The sequence below is a fragment of the Labrus bergylta genome, chromosome 9, assembly GCF_963930695.1.
Source record: "Labrus bergylta chromosome 9, fLabBer1.1, whole genome shotgun sequence".
Taxonomy (NCBI): domain Eukaryota; kingdom Metazoa; phylum Chordata; class Actinopteri; order Labriformes; family Labridae; genus Labrus; species Labrus bergylta.
The window spans coordinates 26,747,595-26,767,213 of NC_089203.1; the positions used below are offsets into that span (position 1 = coordinate 26,747,595).

The following is a 19,619-nucleotide window of genomic DNA, read 5'->3' on the forward strand; positions in this document are numbered from 1 at the left end:
AAGCCCCAAAACTATGGAACAGCCTCCCTCTTCCCATCAGGTCTGCATCCTCTACTGACTTTTTGTAAGTCCCTTCTAAAGACATATTTATTATATTTTAGCATTTGAGTCCTCTGGTCCTGAACAGACGGTTCTTTCAGATCCCAGTTATTGCTTTCATTATCTCTCCTGTTTATTTTATCGTATGTTATTTTGTGTATGTTGTAATCCCCTGTAAACTGTTTCTTTGATGCATTGTACAGCACTTTGGTCAGCTGCTGCTGTTTCTAAATGTGCTTTATAAATAAATGTGACTTGACTTGAAAATGTGTCCAAAATGTCGCGGATAAGACTTGTCGTCATGTGACTCTGCCCTGACAATAATCAAAATAATCGACATGGGCAAGATTACGGACCATACAATGTCCTCCAGGATGAGCACAGATTTAGCCTTCGCAAGATTATAGGACAGACAAACTTTGACCCTGAAAACTGAATGTGTTCCTGGCTACTTCAAGCGGTCATTTGTGACAAATAAGAAGACCGTCCCAGCAGGATAACCTGTTTGCAGAAATGCGACGGGAATAAAAATGCTTTTAACCTTTGAAATTACAGTAAACAAATGTCTTCCAACACATTATTCTGGTCTAACAGTCGTAGCAAAATGTCCAGCTACATCAGGCTTCATGACAGAATCAGTACCGATACTGGTTTTGATAAAGTCCTCATGATACCCATCGCTAGACAACACTAAAACATAATACAAAGCTTTCACCTACGAGGATCAAAAAAGCTTGATTCATGAAAAAATGTGACATAAGATCAGTTTCTATGCTCCCTATATCTGGAACAAACTCCCAGAAAACTGCTGGTCTACTGAAACTCTCAGCTCTTTTAAATGGAGATTGAAGACACACCTGTTTACAGCTTCCTTTCATTAAACAGCTTTAATAATATTCTAAACTTTTACTCTGCACTGTAACTTTGAACTCTTTTTACATTTTTACTTCAATTAATGTAAGATTTTCAGATTTAATCATTTCAGCGATTTTTTAAATTTTCTATTTTAATGTTTCTTTTCTTTCCTCTGTCATGATGCTTTTTGATGTCTTGTGTGAAACACTTTGAATTGCCTTGCTGTTGAAATGTGCGACATAAATAAACTTGCCTTGCCTAGATCTTGTTTTTTTTAAGAGTGTTTTTGGCCTTACCACATATCATGGAGGAAGCTACTGTGCACCCTGTGTCACTTTCTCATAGCTTTACAGGATTTCTGCTGAGAAGCGATCGAGCAGGGTCATGCAGTTCTCAATTCAGCTCAAGTGTCACAAGAGCGTAGTACAAAGTAACCATCTTCCTGCACAACACCTCAGCACAGGGCCCGCAAGCTTCTATCAGCTCAAGAGTCAAACATTTTCACTGTGACCACATCAAAGAGAGTTGCACATCCTGTTTATCTCTACAACTACGAGTATCACAGACCTTATTCTCCATTTATATGCTGCCTCTTGGCCAAATAATTGAACGCCACAATGTCTCCTTTCACTGCTACGCAGACGACACACAGATATACCTTCCTTTGAGACCTGAGGACCCTAGGAGCCTAGCTGCTGTCAGAAACTGCCTAAGCGATATCAACTGCTGGATGGCACAAAACTTTCTCCAACTGAACAATTCTAAATCTGAAATCATAGTATTCAACCCGCCAAACACCACTCATATCTCAAAGAGCAGCCTCGGTCCCTTATTCACCAATGTCCAACCCACCGCCAGAAATCTAGGAGTAACATTCGATTGCAATCTCACCTTTGAATCCCATATCAAAACAGTTGTCCGATCAAGCTTCTTCCATCTACGCACCATCTCCAAAATTAAAACAATCCTAACCCAACAAGACCTTGAAAAGATCATCCACGCCCTCATCTTCTCCCGACTTGACGACTGTAACTCCCTCTTTTCCGGAATCACAAATAAGTCACTGTCTCGCCTCCAGCTGGTCCAAAATGCAGCAGCTAGGCTTCTTACTGGTTGTAACAGACGACATCACATCACTCCAATTTTAGCTTCATTACACTGGCTTCCTGTACGTTCTAGAATCGATTTTAAGATTTTACTCATTACTTTTAAAGCACGGACGGGGCTGGCTCCAAGCTATATAACAGAGTTACTGACACCATATGAGCCAGCCCGCAGTCTTAGATCCTCGGGTGGGAGCCTCCTGGTCGTTCCAAAGTCGAGACTTAAAACTAAAGGTGACCGGGCCTTTTCAGTCAGGGCCCCTCGACTTTGGAACGACCTCCCTGAGGAGATAAGACTCGCAGACTCCCTCAATTCTTTTAAATCCCTTCTTAAAACATACTTTTACAGACTTGCTTTTATGTGATGTCGTCTTCTTAATGTCTTCTCTTACTGGTTTTACTATTTTTTATCTTCTTCTACTTCTTACTGTCTTTTATTTATGGTCTTATCTCGTATTTATGCTCATATCTTAATCTCCTCTTGTGTTTTAACTTGGTAATTTCTTATCTTACTTACTTTGTCTATTTATGTTTCGTATTTATAGTTAATTTTTATTTTTATTAATATTATAGTTTTGGGTTTTTTGATCCTTTAACCACTTGTTTTTATTTCTTTTACTGCGCTTACCTTCTCATTGCTTTTTATTTGCTTTTATCTCTTAGTTTCTTACATCTTTTTAAATCTTTGGTCCTCTTGGTCTCAGCTCATGTTGTTGGGTTCTTGTGTTCCTGGGTTCTTATGATGGTTCTTATGATGGTTGGGTTATATATGTCTGGTTGTGTATCGTGCACTTTGGGTTCTTTTCTGTTGAATTGTTTTTAATTATTTTTGGTATTTTGCATCTGTTATATTCTTACTGTTGTTAATGTTTTTCTGTGTTTAGTTTGCTTTGTTCTTGCTGTTTGTCAAAGCACTTTGTAAACCTGTGTTTTTAAAAGGTGCTATATAAATAAAGTTATTATTATTATTATATCACCTCAGCGGCTGATGCTGAATTAAAAAATAAAAAAAATAAAAAAGAGGTTGGGGTTCTTTTTCTGTTTTGTCGTAACTTTCAATTCAAGATCTAGGAGGCCTAAGTGTTTCTCAATCCTGGTCCTGGGGGACACGCTGCCCTGCATGTTTCAGATGTTCTCCTCTTCCAAAACGTCTCATTCAAATAGTCGTTATCAGGCTTCTTGATGAGCTGATTATTTGATTTAGGAGTGTTGGATGAGGGAAACATCTAAAAGATACAGGGCAGTGGGTCCCTAGGAAAAAAAAAAAAAAAAAAATATTAGAAACATTCATGTCATCAAACTTTACATTTTAAATGACACCATGTAAAAACAGCTACAAGCCACAGTGCAGTGCTAGTCCAACACACAAATACAAGAGAAGTGAGCATGTTATTACTCATCAAATTCACTGGATAATAATGTCTTTGGATTTTACAGAAAGTCAACTTTGAGGTGGAATGTCTAATGTTGGACATCTGCCCTTTAAAAAAAGAAACCTTTAGAATAGCTGATTGAAGGAAAGGGTTAACTGTCAGGTCTCAACAAATAGGACAAATTAAATGCTTAAAAACAAATTCTGCACTTCGGTTGTTTTTTTGTTTAAGTCCTGGAGGTCTCACCCAGAACATTTTTAGCACCAGAAACGTCTTTTCCTCGATTTGATCAATATTTATGCACCACTTTGAAATTATTATTTAGTAATGTGTCCTTTTTTTGTTCATCAGGAACATTTTCACACAGTGATGCATTCATTTGAAAACATGTAGACTTTGAGTTTTTGTGTTTCTGTTCTATTTTAGACCTGCAGAGTTCCTCCAGCTGGAGCTTCAAACAGGCTCTGCAGCCTTTGTTGTTTTTTATGACGCAAGTGGACTAACTTTAGTTTTGTTTGTATATAATCAAACATAATACAGAATGTGTTCAATCTGTGACAAATGATCAAAGTAAGTTTTAATGAAAGAAGAGTTTTAGCCATAGAGGGGGCGGGACATCATTGATTGACAGACAGACAGTCACCATGGTTACTCACTCTCACCTGCATGCTGCACACAATGTGTAACGTCGTTTAGCCTAATCCCTATAAATTCACAACAGGTGAGCTTCGGGTGGAGAAGCTTGATAAGTAACTTTTAAAAACTGAGAGAGAGCAGAAAACACCGACAGCAACATTTGAAACACCGGGGTTATATCTCCACTGACTGTCTGTCTGAGCTCCTCTCTGTCTGACTCTCTGCAGACTGCTCACGTCTCTCTGGCTCGATAAACGGTTTCTTGTGTCGCTATCCGAGATGTAAACTTAACTGTGCAAACTATGCAGCTAAGTTAACTGTTGCTCACGCCGTGTCGGTTTGGAAAAATATCAGAACATTTGCATATAACCGAGACGGAGTTCTTTTTGCGGACTACTCTTAAGTTTCGTTTTTCGTTTTCGCCGCTGTGGAGCAGACGGGGAGGGGAGACGCGTCTGTGTCGGAGCATAAACTGCAGCATGATAGAATAAACACATTAGCCCGGTTCTGCGATCTCCCTGCTTTGGCAGATCGTCAGCACATTAAAATCCTTCACGATCTAAGATCGTTATATCGCCCACCACTACGTCCTGGCGATGTAAACAAACTGAAGATAGGACTCTGAAAACTCTGAAAACATCACAGACAGTGGGACTCGGGTGTTACACCCATTGTAGACAGTCATGACTCACAGAGTTATTTTCAGAGGATATACTTGATTTCTATTATATTTAAGTGTGAAAAATCACACATAAAGCCTTTAAGTGGCACTATGTAAAAACAGCTACAAGCCACAGCGCAGTGTTAGTCCAACACACACATACCAGAGAAGAGAGCATGTTATTACTCATCAAATTCACTGGATAATAATAATGTCATTGGATTTTACAGAAAGTCAACTTTGAGGTGGATGTCTAACTGTAAAAAAAATAATACTTTAGAATAGCTGATTGAAGGAAAGGGTTAACTGTCAGGTCTCAACAAATAGGACAAATTAAATGCTTAAAAATAATTTGGGGGATTTTAGATTAATGAAGTAATCATATTTTAATTTTCTGATTTGGGATTTTCAATTGAATACTGAAATGAACAATATACAGATTCTTAAAGTTGGCTGTTTTAAATGTCAATTACTCGTTTTTGTTTATCAACATCTTGCCGACTAACAGGCTGCACTGAAAAAAAACAGCACTGCATTATTATAGTTTGACATGCATAAGGCCATCACTACACTGACTTCGATATTCCCCCATTGCAACTTTAAATGTGACTCTTGCAGATTAAACAAATTAAAGACATAACCATCAAACATCAACTCTGATGATCTGCACATCCCAAAGCAGAACCCATCGGTTTAAGTATTGCAAATAAGACTAATCTGCATTATATTTCATTACAACATTTCTGTATTTCTATTCAGTTTAACATGCACACATGGTTTGCTGAACAGCATTGCATATTACAGCCGCACTCTGCACTGCATATGATGTAGAAGCAAAAAAAAAAAAGGACACACATAAGTACGAAACCTGGAGCTGAAAGACTTCTCCCTTGGACACAAGTTCCCTGAATGCACGGGTAATTCCTTCTCTTATCCGAACCAGTGTAGGAAGTAAACACAACACAGAACTCCATTCACAAGACTGCTCAACGATTAAGAAAGTAAATGAACCACTGCATCGCATACACAGGAAACCAAAGCCTTTCCTGTTTGTGTATGAAGCAGATCAGCAGTTTGCAACAGCAAAGAGGGTCCGACAGGTTTAAATGAGGGGACAAACAACACAATTAAAACAATGAAAATCTAGGGATGAGAGAGAGCCACATCTCTTTAAAATGCATCAAAATTGCATTAAAATGCATTTTGATCATTTAACCACTTGTTTCTATTTCTTTTACTGCTCTTATCTTCTTATCGCTGTTATCTTTTGATTTGCTTTTAGCTCTTGCAGTTTCTTACATCTTTTTAAATCTTTGCTCCTCTTGATCTCAGTTCGTGTTGTCTGGGTTCTTTTGATGGTTCTTATCATGGTTCTTGTGATGGTTCTTATGATGGTTCTTTTGATGGTTCTTATCATGGTTCTTGTGATGGTTCTTGTGATGGTCGGGTTATATATGTCTGTTGGGTATCGTGCACTTTGGGTTCTTTTCTGTTGAATTGTATTTAATTATTTTTAGCATTTTGCATTTGTTTGTTCTTGCTGTTGTTTCTGTTCTTCTGTGTTTGGTTTAGTTTGTTCTTGTTTTTGCTGTTTGTCAAAGCACTTTGTAAACCTGTGTTTTTAAAATGTGCTATTTAAATAAAGTTATTATTATTACTAAAAAAAGATGGGAGTACCAGATATTTTCAGGCATTAAATGTATAATAATATATAAGTTTACCTTAGTAAGAAAGCCATCAGTGTTTAGAGATCAACAACTACTTATCTAAAGTTGCACTCTGCAGGATCACCTTCGCCCACTCACTCCTTCACGCCGTTATCAGCCACAACATGATACAATGTTTGCCCCACACACACACACACACACACACACACACACACACACACACACACACACACACACACACACACACACACACACACACACACACACACACACACACACACACACACACACACACACACACACACACACACACACACACACACACACACACACACACACACACACACACACACACACACACACACACACACACACACACACACACACACACACACACACACACACACACACACACACACACACACACACACACACACACACACACACAGGCTCAGGCTCAGGCTCAGTGCGCATGTGTGTGGGTGGGGGGAGCGAGTGAGGAGAGAGAGAGTGTGTGTTCAGCAGGTGTGAGCGAGAGGCACTTTATGATGCCGGGGACCGGAGCAGAATAAGCAGGAGAATTTGGAGTGATTTAGTTTATTGATTTAAATTATTGCCTCGGTCGTGGATTATGACGAATAGCATGCACTTCACAATCAAATTACTGTATAATATATCGACCAGGATGGACATGCACATGCACAAAAGAAACAAAAACAGTAACTGTGATGGGACCAAAACTCAAGTCCTTGGAAGAACAGTTAGAACAAAACCAACTTGTCAAACTTTAGAGCCCACAGCAATATAAGGTGTAAGCATGATACCAAAGATATGACCACACACACTACATGGTCATCTGCATCACACACTAAGTCTACACATATAGCAGAGTACCGTATAAATAAATCTGTCAGCTGAGGGGACAAGAGATACGTAATGGGCAACAAAACCAGTTGTGTACTTAATAAATATATATATTTTTGATAGATATTAAGAGTATTTGTATTTATCTTTTGAAAATCAGACCACACTAAAGTTCACAAACCCCAAAACCACTCTTTAAACATGAACAGGGATTGAGGTAATCCCTTAAGAAAACACAACAAACTTAAAAAAACAAACAAACAAGCGCCTCTCAGAAACTTGTTTTTCTCTCTCCAAAATGATTATTATTTACATGCTGAAGTTTTCACTAACCGACAGCTTGGCCAGCCAGGAACCAAAGCCTTGCTGCAACAGGTACGCTCGCAAAACGTTCTTGGCCTCCTGGTAAGGCTTGGCCATCTTCTGCAGCGACAAAACAAACAACAGAAAATAAGATGAACAACAGTGATTGCTGCGGAGAACTTCTATAAATCAAACGCACAGCAGTGTCAGTAAAAAGACAATTTGATTGTCAAATTGTGTTGGAAGGAGTTCAGAGTCAGCCTCACAATGAGAAGGAAAACAAAGTTATCTTTGAGGAAAGGACAACTCATAAGCAAGCTTTATGATTTAAGCAGACACTAATTCACTTGTGTGTTTGAAACTTCAAACAGACATGCAACACAGCGTGTCTGAGCTGTAATACAAACATTATCAGAGGTGTGTGTGGGTTTGTTACCTTGGCTTCTCTGTAGGAGCCTGTGGCCAGCAGGTCCTGCCTCTGCGCCTCTTTGGCCACCAACTTGAAGCGGTGCAGCATCGCCGCTTTGCACAGGCGGCTCGCCAGCGCAGAGCCGCTCTTAAAGGGAGATCTGCGACAAAGACGGTCAAGTGTTAAGACGCAGCTTTGGTGTAATCAAAAGACAAAAAAAGCGAGCAAAACAGCATGAAATTAACAGAGAGTGGATCTTTACACAGCCGACTAACACGGCAACTTGCCAGGGTGAGGAACACTTCTTCTGGTTGATCCTTGTATAGCTTATGGTCGGTATTAAGACGCTTTAAAAGGCTGCAATGTGTCTATTTTGAAAAGGACTGTAAACCAGCCACCATCCATTTACACATTTCTTATTTGTAATTTCGTTTGCAGTGACCCAAGGTATTTTCTACATCGATGTGACTGATTTTTTTAATGTAAAATAATGAGTAATTTCGTAGAAAAATCTTAACAATTTGAGAATGAGAACAGCACCAAATCAAACATACACAGACTGCTCAGGGCTCGACATTATAACTGGCCCGGATGAATGATTGACAGAGTCCGGGCCAGTTGATTGCACGAGAGAAAAGTTTCAGCCACAGTGGCAGACAGCTGAAGGAGCTAAATTTCCCCTTAAAAGTTGAAGACTAGATCCTGGTAAAGATAAAAGTTCACAAAGCAGCTTAGCCCTTACGAGAGCTCCTAAAGTAAAGATCTAAGGATGAAGAGTTTCTCACAGAGAAGGAGAGATTCCAGCTCTATCACTGCCTCATATTAATATCAGATTAAGTAGACTCTTGGTGAATAAACATGAGCACATAAATATAAGAAAAATACACAATATTTTTATAATTAGAGCTCAATTAATTAAATAAAAGTTGTAATTCAATCTTGCATCAGAATGGTTCAAGAGTAAATTTGTGACTGTAATTGGTGACCAGTGATCTCTGAAAACTAGTGGCCCGGAGGCCCAGTGGCAAATTTAAGAGTCGTCCTTACTCCTCCACTGTTTTGCCCTCCAGGCCGTCCACCACCTCCAGCGAGCTGTCTCCCTCACTCCAGTTGATGCCGTAGGTCAACTGGCTGCTGTGGGGGCTGTTTGTAGCCACAGAAGGCACCAGGCTGATTTGTGGCCTCATCATGCAGTAGAACATGGGCAGCTGGGGGGTGATGCCCTCCACACGCTGGTTCACTGAGATCTCCATACCGCGAATATCACTGCAGCCACTGTCACCTGTAAGATCACAGAATTTTGTGTTTTAGAAAATTATGCATTATGTCTCTAGAAAGCGCCTCTTATCTGGTCAATCTCGTTTTATCAGAGGAATTTGCATTTCACTATGATAGGATGTGGTACCACAAGTTAGACCAATCAGACTGCAGGACTCTTTTTTTTCTGTCAAACAAGTTCAACAACTGTTTCTTTTTCCTTTCTCTGTTTCAATGTGCATTAGTCAGGATTTGAGATATTCAGTTTAAACTGCCATGAAGAAGTCCCTGCCTTTCATCAAACAGACAGCAACATTTACTTTGTTCCTGACACACACATGCAAAACAACAAATTTTGGATTTCCCCCTATTTTTTTTAATCATGACTTTGAACAGAGTAGAGGACAGAAGTCACAGGAAAAGAAAAGAAAAAAAAAAAAAAAAAAAAAAAACATCTAACGCCTTCATCTTTTGAGAAACTGATTGGAAACTTGAGTAGGATATTTTCAAACTGCTCTGAAGGTTCTGTTGTCAGACGGTGACTTCATTGGTGGGGAATTTGTCTACTTGTCTGCCCAAAATGTAAATAGCTCAACTCATCAAGCATAACAGCTCTGAGTCAGCATGACCTATGGGCCTTTTTTAGGGTGGACCTTTTACTTTAGAAAGTGTAAACCTTCTCTGTTTGCATGTCCTGATCTCATCTACTTTAAAATTCTTGGAAAGCTTGTTGCTTTTTTAGGGCCTTCCCTCTTTCACACACGAGATGTTTGAGTTGGATTGCACAATTGTTTGAGCGTGGACAGATCCCAAGTACTTCTGGCTGCAAGTGCCCATGAACACTGTAACTCTTTGAGCAGTTTGTTGCAGCCATCAAACTTAAAGAGTAACTAAACCCTAAAACCACTTTCTTCAACTATAAACCTCTGTATTTGAGTATTAAGTAGTGTTATGGATCAATCCAAGTCCCAATCTCCACATTTGAGTACAAAGTATTGAAATTTGAAATATTGTGTTAGAAATGTGCAGAGTGTCTGCCCTTCAGTTTGAAAAACTCTAACGGCTGTGTGGCGTACAGTATGACGTAGGAGTGCAGCCCCACGTCACCAAACCTATAAAAGCCTCGTCACCCGACTCGGCGAACTGTGGGGACTCAAGTGTGTGTGTGTATTTGTGTGTGTGGGGCAAACATTGTATCATGTTGCGGCTGATAAGGAGTGAGTGGGCGTGTCTTAAATATCAAACATGTTTGAAATAAATCGGGGCGGCCCCGACGATCGCCGGGCAGATCGGGGACGTTAAGATTGGATCTTTGTACCGCTCACACTACAAGATAATCTGAACAGATAATCGGGTCCGAGCCGCCTCGAGTCGGGAGAGACCCTGAGATTGTCGGGAAGGAAGAATCGGAGCTCAAATAAACCCAATTATCCTGCAGTGTGAGCCACGATTAAAAGAATTCCCTAAAATAAAATAAAAATAAAGTGTGCAGGAGGAGGGCGTGACAACGTTTACATCACCCGACCGAGTGAGCGAGTGTAGTCCAAATAATGAAGAAGCTTTATTCTCTGTTTTGTGTGCTGGTATGGTCTTAAAATTGTTTGTTGATACTGAATAGGTCATGAAGGAAAAAACATTCATGGTGTCAGAAAACTCCTGTGTTTTCCTCCTGTGACCCTCGCCTCATTTTTTCCCAGGACAGCATGTGTCAGCAAATCTTGACAAAGGCGCTCCATTCGACTTGTGGACTTGCCTATGAGGATGCTTTCAACATAGACAGGCTCGATAAAGTGGCTGAGCAGGGCTCCCTGGTACCCGAGCACCTGCCACTGGGTGAGCTTGTCCGTGGCAGACATGCTGACCACCTTGGGAGCCGCTGGGTCGAAGGCCGACGAGAAAACCGAGAACACCTTTTGAAAGACAAAACAAATCGATGTGTGATTATGCAGCAGCAGCAGCAGCAGTCGTGAGGGAAAAGTTGCACTGTCCTGTTGACATAATGACTACCACACCTTGCCCTCCACTGACAGGTGGAGGCTGATCTCGTTGTTGACTTGCCATGCTGAAATGGAGAGCGGGTTCAGTCGCCTGAGGACAGCAGCACAGAGCAGAGAGGGAAAGCGTTTTAAACTTTGCATTTTCAGATATTAGTCGAGCTCTTTTATCCAGATTTGGCCTTCATGTGGCAGTAAATATAAGCAGCCACAGAAACCTCAGTGCATGACGCAATAAGCAGAAGAGCAAGTTTCTAATGTTGTGACTAAAGCCTGGCTCACCCTGCAGGATAATCGGGCCAATTTGAGCTCCGATTCTTCCTTCCCGACAATCGCAGGGTCTCTCCCGACTCAAGTTTTGCTCGGGTCGTACAGTGTGAGCACGTCAATCTCAAGGTCTGGTCGGGCGTTGTAAACCATTCAGTCGTACAGTGTGAGCTGACATGCCACCCCGACTTTTATACAATCGGGGGGAAAAAAAAATCGCACAGTGTGAGCCAGGGCTTAATGTCAGTTTCAAGATCTGCTTCACTGAAAAAAAAAAAAAAAAAACTCTTAACTAATGGAAGAAGGCGATGCTCGAACACTCACAGCTGTGAGGGGACAGCAGCACCTTTAGGCAGCTGGTTCACATAGAGGTGGAGGGTGATGCCGTTTCTAAGGCTCAGGAGGCCGCTGCTGCTGCTCTGCTGGAACAACGACTTCTGTGTCAGATTGGCCGTTTTGCTGAAGAACATCAGCAGGTGCCGGTACAGAAACCTGCCAGAACAGTTATCAAGTGCACACATGTATAAGTAGTGTCAGACCTGTTAAAGAGGTTAAGACCTATCTGACAAAATTCAAACAATCTACTTTAGCTGAAGAGAATCCAGTTGAGCATGAGCTATCTTCAGAAAAGCTCAAATTCACACATTCAAATATAACATTTCCTGAAATATAAATAAACACATAGCTTTCCAAATTAAAGCCAGCAAAATGTTGGTAAACTAACCTCATAAGTGATCTCCTTGCAGTAACCACAGCATGTGAATCGTGTACTATGCGTCCGCAGGAAGAAGCACTCTCTTTGGTATTGAAGTTCCCGGTGCCAAAAGCGACCACCTCACATCCGCTGGCTACACGGAGAGAGGCGGTGAAACAGAGGGGAAAACAGCTTATAAAAGATCAACTTTATTGATCCCCCCATTGGGGGAAATTTCTTTGTTACAACAGCTCAAAAAAAGAAGCATAATTAGCAAAAATAGCAAAAAGTTAAAAAACAAACATGTTTACATTAAAGTCTTTATCTGTGATTATTCACACTTAAATATAATATAAATCAAGTCTATCCTCTGAAAATAACTCTGTGAGTCATGACTGTCTACAATGGGTGTAACACCCGAGTCCCACTGTCTGTGATGTTTTCAGAGTTTTCAGAGTCCTATCTTCAGTTTGTTTACATCGCCTGGACGGCCGGCTGACTCCTCCCCTCACGTATAAAAGTTGTTTAATTGAGGGACTAGAGAAAAGAAGAATAACATACTGTACTCACTGCTTAACTGTGTTTCTAGATCACGCTCATTTCAGGTAAATTTACATGCAGTGTGAAGATACCAGCATAATAAAGATCACTAGCATTAGCATGCTAACACAACAATGCAGCGCAAGTTGTTTTGGTTTCATGCTGGTGCTCAAAGGGCGACATCTGCATATGAAGCCTTTAATAATTAAATAAATCAAGAAATTACAATAGAGATAAAATAATCCTAGGCATATACTATAAACACTTTCATTTGTGGAAAGACAAAGGGACAGAAAAAAACACACACAGTGCGTAGAATTACTAAGCTGGTTGTCATTCAAATGTTAGTTTGAGACCACTGGTATTTTTTGTCCGCAGCATGTGAGACCGAGTAGGACATTAACCGGAGAATTCACCTCGAGCCAATGGGAGTGGGGGAGTGACGTTTATATACTGCGACTGCTGCACGGTGCATGCAACGTCTGCATTAAAAGAGTTCTCCACTCTTTTGTTGATATTGTGATTCCGTTTAACTAAACATAGCATTGATATAAAGACAAATATTGTCATGATGCTGTTGCTCTGTCTGCTACTTCTGCATTGTTCACTAAAAACCCCTACAGATCTCTCCTTGTTTGAGATTACTTACCGGTCTGAATGATGAATGCTGCTGTGGTTCCAGCACAGGTAGAAAACTCCGGGTGGCTGTTCATCAGTTTAGTGAGTTGATCGCGGACAGCCTGCGGGATCTGCTGGTTCACAGAGTTCTTCCTTTCTAAACAGCAACGAGGACAACCAAGAGAAAATTAGAAAACACAACCTTAATGAGAAAGATGTGAAACATGTGTTGCACCTCCTGATGCACCGCCTAGTCCAGACTTTCCTAACAGATTAAAATTCTTACACTTGTCCTTCATCTAGACTTCAGTTTTCTGAGGTAATAAAGTAAAAAGAAGGGTCATTTTCTCACAAAACTTCCAAACAAATGACATCGACGAGCGCAGCAGTGTTCCCAAAATTGAACTATTTTCACCTTCACAAAACAGCTGACTTTACGTTTTAGCACTCAGGACGCTGAGTGCTAAAAAACGCTGAACGACACTGTACGTAAGATACACGAAAGATTGCACAGATTTTGCATCACGATTGAGGTACTTTTAACTTGAAGACTGATCTATACAGTCTCAAGAGTAAAATACACATCTGGACTGTCTGTAAACACTTCAGTTGTGTCACCTGAATCTGAGGCTTTCTTCTTCTTTTGTTATTAAATGAAAGTTAATGAACAACTTTCAAATGCTCTACAGCAACCGACTGGTGATAGGACCGCATCCAAACCAGGCACAAAAATAAAAATAATGGAAAAGAGATATTTCTAATATTAACGATAAGTTGCTTAGAAACTGAGATTTTTGTCATAAATGAATGTTTACCATGATACAGAAATAAAAGAATTACCGTGAAGAGCCCGACAATGAAGAGAGTCAGACACAGAGGGCTCCTCTTTGACGGGCAGCGGTGGAGGGACACCTGAGGAAAAGAAAACAGCATAGCATGATGATCCAAGCCATCACACCTAAGAAACCACACTCTAGTTAAGCGTTTAGGGCCTTTCAGATAGGACGGGAAGGGAATTGCACATGGGCAAGAAGCAACGGTGCAAGTTGCTAGGTTACGAAAACAATAGTCTGGAAAATAACTACTTTTTGGGTGCAGAGTATGTTTGTAAAAAAAATCTAACATATTATAACAGCAGGTACTCTAAGATTAAAACAAGGAAACTACTCTGGTCAACTTTAAGAAATAATCAGAGTCTAGTATGGAAACAAAAGATACTTGAGTCAGCACTAGACCCTGACCTGATGCCTCAGGGAGGACAGAACTTTGACTTTCCAAGGTGGGCAGGAAGTCCTCCAGGGCGAGGACCGCCGCTTTGAGTCGAGCTTCCTTTTTGGTGATCCCCATGCCAGTCTTGTACTCGACCCCGTCGATCACCACACAAAAGGCAAAATAAAATCCTGGTAGGTTACCTGAGAAAAACAAGAGTCAAAGTCAGAGCTCTGGTTGTGGATGTGTGTTGCAGACGACACAGATCCATGATAGAAGATTGAAATAGCATAGAAAGGTTATTTCTAACAGACACAGATATATGCAGAGGATGTTTACCTGTGGTCTCCCTTATTTCCAGATGAAACTGTAAAGTCTGGGCGAGTTGATGGATCAGAGAAATAGCGTTTGTTTCCCCGTCCCTGTATCTGTCAATCAGTGTTTCGGGCGATATTTTCGACTTGTCATCAAAACCTTTGTTGGAGAAATAATGAAATAAAGATTTTATAATTTCTAGATAACTGATAAGATGGCGATCAAAAATAGACTTCATGATGAATGACCTGCAGAAGAAATAAAGAATCAGAAATCACCACAAGCCACGGTTTGGGTTTTTCAGCCGAATGATTACTTGAGATGGGACATAAATGTCTGATGAGTAAAGGTGGGATTCATTCAAGCAAAATCCAATAATGCAATTCACCATTTTTTCCTTTCCATGTCACATTGTGGTTGACATCTCTGCCAGAAGCGTTCGAGGTAGCCGGAGGGTCGTGTGATTTTGTCAGTCCTGGGCTTGCAGGCAAATTCTTCATGAGGATGTGTGCAAGACACGCTCCTCTAGAGCCTCGAAATGATCCACCGGCTGGGAACATCTTGGAAGAGCTTTCAGGACTACAAAATAAAAAAATATATTACACCATGTTTCACTTGACTGATAAATAGAGCACTTTATTCCTCCTTAATGGGAAATGTGTTTGTAATAGCTGCATGATTAAAATTCAATAAATACAAAACTATTAAACTAAAAAGGTGCAGATAGAATCTCAAGGTGAGTTCATGCATAGCAGGATGTAATATTTACACATTAGAATATTTAAAAAAAGTGCAAAAAGTGAGAATTAGTCTGATGCTGAAGATGCTTTTGCAGCTTTTGCAGCTTTTGCAAGAGGGTTCTTCTCCATGATGGTTCACAAGTTTTAAGCCATATCAACGTGGATGCTGTGATGTTAGCATGTTGCATTTTACTGCCCTGAATGAATTTACTTTTACTGAGACTTTAATACCTACATCCCAAGGAAGCTACGTTTGTATTCCGCCATTTCCCCCTAATAAGTAATAAGACGTCCACTTTGTTAAGTCTGCAGGGTCATGCACCAAAATGTAACATTATGCAAGATGTAAGATGCAAACATCATTATTTCTCGGTTTTAATTAACATTAGCTTTCGTTTTCTGTTTTCCTGATGTTATGAACTACAGATTTAGCTTTAGCTTTAGCTTAGTCTCCCCTGAAATGATTTAAAAACTTACCAAACACGATATTCTTGCTTACTTCTCCTTCAAATTCACAGTGGGATGCTGTGGGTTCGAATTTTAAACAAACATATATGTTAAAAACGTTACTATTTGTGTGATATTTTATTATATTTAGTTTTAAACATGCTCGGAGCTGAGGTCTCACCTTGCGCGGTCATCCCCTGATTGACGGCGTGCAGAGATCGTTTGTAAAAGAAGAGTACCTACACTGTCAGAAAAAAAGGTGATACTTCTTTTGGGGGGGGGCGATTAGGTAGTGTGTCGAGATATTACAAGATGATAGTAAACAGTGTTGTGGATTTTTCTGTTGGTAATGAAGGATCTCAAGTCAAAGTCTTTTGTCTTTGTGTATTTTATTGCGACTAGTAAAAAGTTATTTTGCAAAAGGGGTAATCAGCTACAAAAGTAACATCAGTCACAAGTGCATCAAAGATTCCCGGGGCAGTCCAGGTTGCAGAGCATATTTATACTTTCACAGGGTGTAGGTTTTTTGCATATACATGAGTGATACATCGTCATTGGTTTCAGCTTGCCCTAGTGACTACGCCTTCTGCTAGTTTGCCTGGTGATTTATCTATGCAAGCTTCTTTCTATAAGGCACCTGGTACGGAGGAACACCAACAGAAACTCCTTTGTCAGGAGGGCACTGATTTAGGGTCATGCTGTCCCAATGCAGATCCTGAGGAGTGTTCCTGTTGGAGGTACAGACCAAGGCCATACAGAGAAACAGTTTCTAATTGCTAAATGACGCACGAACATCCTAATCCTAAGGTCAAACGAAGGCAACAGGCAGATAGTATTTTTCCACTACAACAGCGATTGATCCCAAACTTACGCTCATCAGTTGATGGATTGAGTAAACTATTTTAATTGATCTCAGTTTTCTTTTAGCACCACAGTCAGAATGAGGAGTGGTTTTGAATGAACTTGGTTGCCATAAAAATCCATGCAAAAAATTAATGATACCATTATATGCAATGGTGTTGATAAAAGTAGCCTAAGTCATATTTTTTTATTTATTTTTATTTTCATCAATATTGTAGTTTTTTTTGATAATTTAATCACTTGTTTCTATTTCTTTTTCTGCTCTTACCTTCTTATTGCTGTTATCTTTTGATTTGCTTTTAGCTCTTTTAGTTTCTTACATCTTTTTAAATCTTTGGTCCTCTTGGTCTCAGCTCGTGTTGTTGGGTTCTTGTTTTGCCTGATGGTTCTTATGATGGTTCTTGTGTTGTTGGGTTCTTGTGTTGCCTGGGTTCTTATAATAGTTCTTGTGATGGTCGGGTTATATATGTCTGTTGGATATCGTGCACTATGGGTTCTTTTCTGTTGAATTGTATTTAATTATTTTGAGTATTTTGCATTTGTTATGTTCTTGCTGTTGTTTATGTTCTTCTGTGTTCAGTTTAGTTTGTTCTTGCTGTTTGTCAAAGCACTTTGTAAACCTGTGTTTTTAAAAGGTGCTATATAAATAAAGTTATTATTATTATTATTATTATTATTATTATTATTATTATTACTATTATTATTTTTATATCAATCACCCTGTGCCATGGTTCCCAAAGTAGGGGTCTACAGCAACCAAGACAGGGGTCCCGAGTGCCTTCAGAAAAAAACTAATAACAATTTTAAATCATTTAAATTTGTATATTTTACCTAATATTTTAAAAGTATGTCAAAAAAAATAGTTTAGTTTCAAATACAACCATATCATTCAGAGAAATCAAAATGACTTAAAATGTAAGTTTGCACTTGAAGCTAACATTGTAGGTGTCTGCTGCTCTTTACACATAAAGATGCACACAATTGTGTCTATTTATATATTTTTGGATATGTCCACTTTGTGATATTCAAGTCTCCGTATGGAAATGACTTGTATTCTGCTTCTAGACTTTCTTACAATAAATTATGATAATTGTATAATTCAAAGGCTGTTGTATTTGTTTGTACTGTTCTTTTGTGTCACCAGTGATTAGATAGGCCTGTTAGTGTGGCTGTGCGCTATGTTATATATGCCTTAACCACCTCCAGGGACAGTGGTAGTCCCCAGTCTTGAGCGTCCTTATTTGGCCCTGTGTCATACTTCACTATCCTGTTGTGGGAATAAACAAATTTAGAAATATTGGTGGTAAAAATTGTACATTATTTTTTTTTATTGTGCAGGATAGCATTTTTTTATTCCTCACCGAGCAGCTAGCATGACTGTTTTCTCTTACAGTGAATGACCGATATCAGATATATATCACAGATATCACACGTGGTGCTTCTCAATGTGGGTGTGTGAACCTTTCACAACTGGTCTAGATACTGACAATATGGTGTGACTATTTTATGACGATGTCACCGTATGTTTATTTTTAGACAAAGTGTGTGACTTCATGTTGAGCAGAGGCAGTGGAGCCCAGAAATATCATCCTTGTCTGCATTTAAAGTGCAGTAACAAAGTGTTCATAGCATTTTTTTTAAGTACGATGCTGAATCAATAGACTGTATATACATGGATGTAGTCTGTGTTTCAGTTTCTGGGGTGATGTCGGTCATCAACCTAGTAACAGGCAAAGAGTCAGGCCTATGAATAACGCTTAAAAATAAAATTGATGACTTGTAAAAAAAAAAATAATAATTCAACCTGCCTACAATGTGTGCTGATAAAGAAACGGGCTATTCCAACCAAAATAATTTTCTGAATCAAGCCGTAAACATTTTTATTCCTGCTGTCAAATTGGCATTTCAATATGGGGTGTGTGTGTGACTTCTGCGTCTTTTGGAGGCCAGCCTCAAGTGGACACTCGAGGAACTGCAGTTATTGGCTTTTTCTGCATTTTCATTTTTCAACATCGGAGCTTGCCACTTGTGCTTCATTTTGCTTTGAGTCAAACTTCATATCTACGTAAACCTTGTTTTCAGATCACATGTATCTGAATCATGACAACATTCACAATCATGAATTGCAGCTTTGTTTTTATTTCAGTCACATAGTGAAAATATTCATCAAATCTGAGTTGCAGGCAACGATTAAGTCATTTTCAATAAGACTTTAAAAATGTACAGAAATGGCTCGAGCTCGGTTTTTACATGCAGCATGCATTTCCACCAGGGGGCGTTTTTGCTAATTGTCAGGTTTATTATAGCCTATATGTATGAATCACCTATAATGATTAATCTTCACAACATTGTAATTTACACACATAAAACACAGAGAGAAAGAAAACTGTAAAAATTAATCAAAAAGGCATTTCCTTTGTTCATTGAGTGTCTAAGTTGTGTAAACTTTAGTAGGTCATTGAAAGGGGGCTTCACCTCCCTTCCCCCCCGGTGATCTGATGACATGCTGTGGTATGTCAGCACACACAGGCAACTTCCTCTTCTTCTTAGACCTACATTTGTGACGACAGAGACTCGTCTGCATCCTCACTATATATGATGATCTCTACAAACTTCAGAGACGTTTTCTTCTTTAACTTTAGTCTCTGTGTGTGTGTCCTGCAAGTTACTGGTTTTAAAGGTTAGGAATTCCCCTTCACCTAGATTAACTTACACAAATGGGGGCCGGCCGTTTGGTTCCTGTCATGCAACATCGTACATGTGTTAA

At 39.6% G+C, this 19,619-nt stretch overlaps 2 protein-coding genes across 2 annotated transcripts in view; one reads left to right on the forward strand and one right to left on the reverse strand.

The window, feature by feature from the left end:
• Positions 1-19,619, forward strand: part of tlx2 (T cell leukemia homeobox 2) — a 167,769-nt gene that overhangs the window by 41,030 nt on the left and 107,120 nt on the right. The window lies entirely within an intron of this gene.
• adad1 (adenosine deaminase domain containing 1 (testis-specific)) lies at positions 6,916-16,071 on the reverse strand. The gene is made up of 13 exons (XM_065958960.1): positions 16,022-16,071; positions 15,193-15,383; positions 14,829-14,963; positions 14,522-14,692; positions 14,121-14,192; positions 13,312-13,437; positions 12,153-12,276; positions 11,753-11,920; positions 11,180-11,255; positions 10,921-11,077; positions 8,958-9,192; positions 7,938-8,070; positions 6,916-7,621 (listed from the first exon to the last, which is right to left on the reverse strand). The coding sequence occupies exons 2-13, from the start codon at positions 15,362-15,364 to the stop codon at positions 7,508-7,510; spliced, it is 1,683 nt and encodes a 560-aa protein (XP_065815032.1). The 5' UTR covers positions 15,365-15,383; positions 16,022-16,071; the 3' UTR covers positions 6,916-7,507.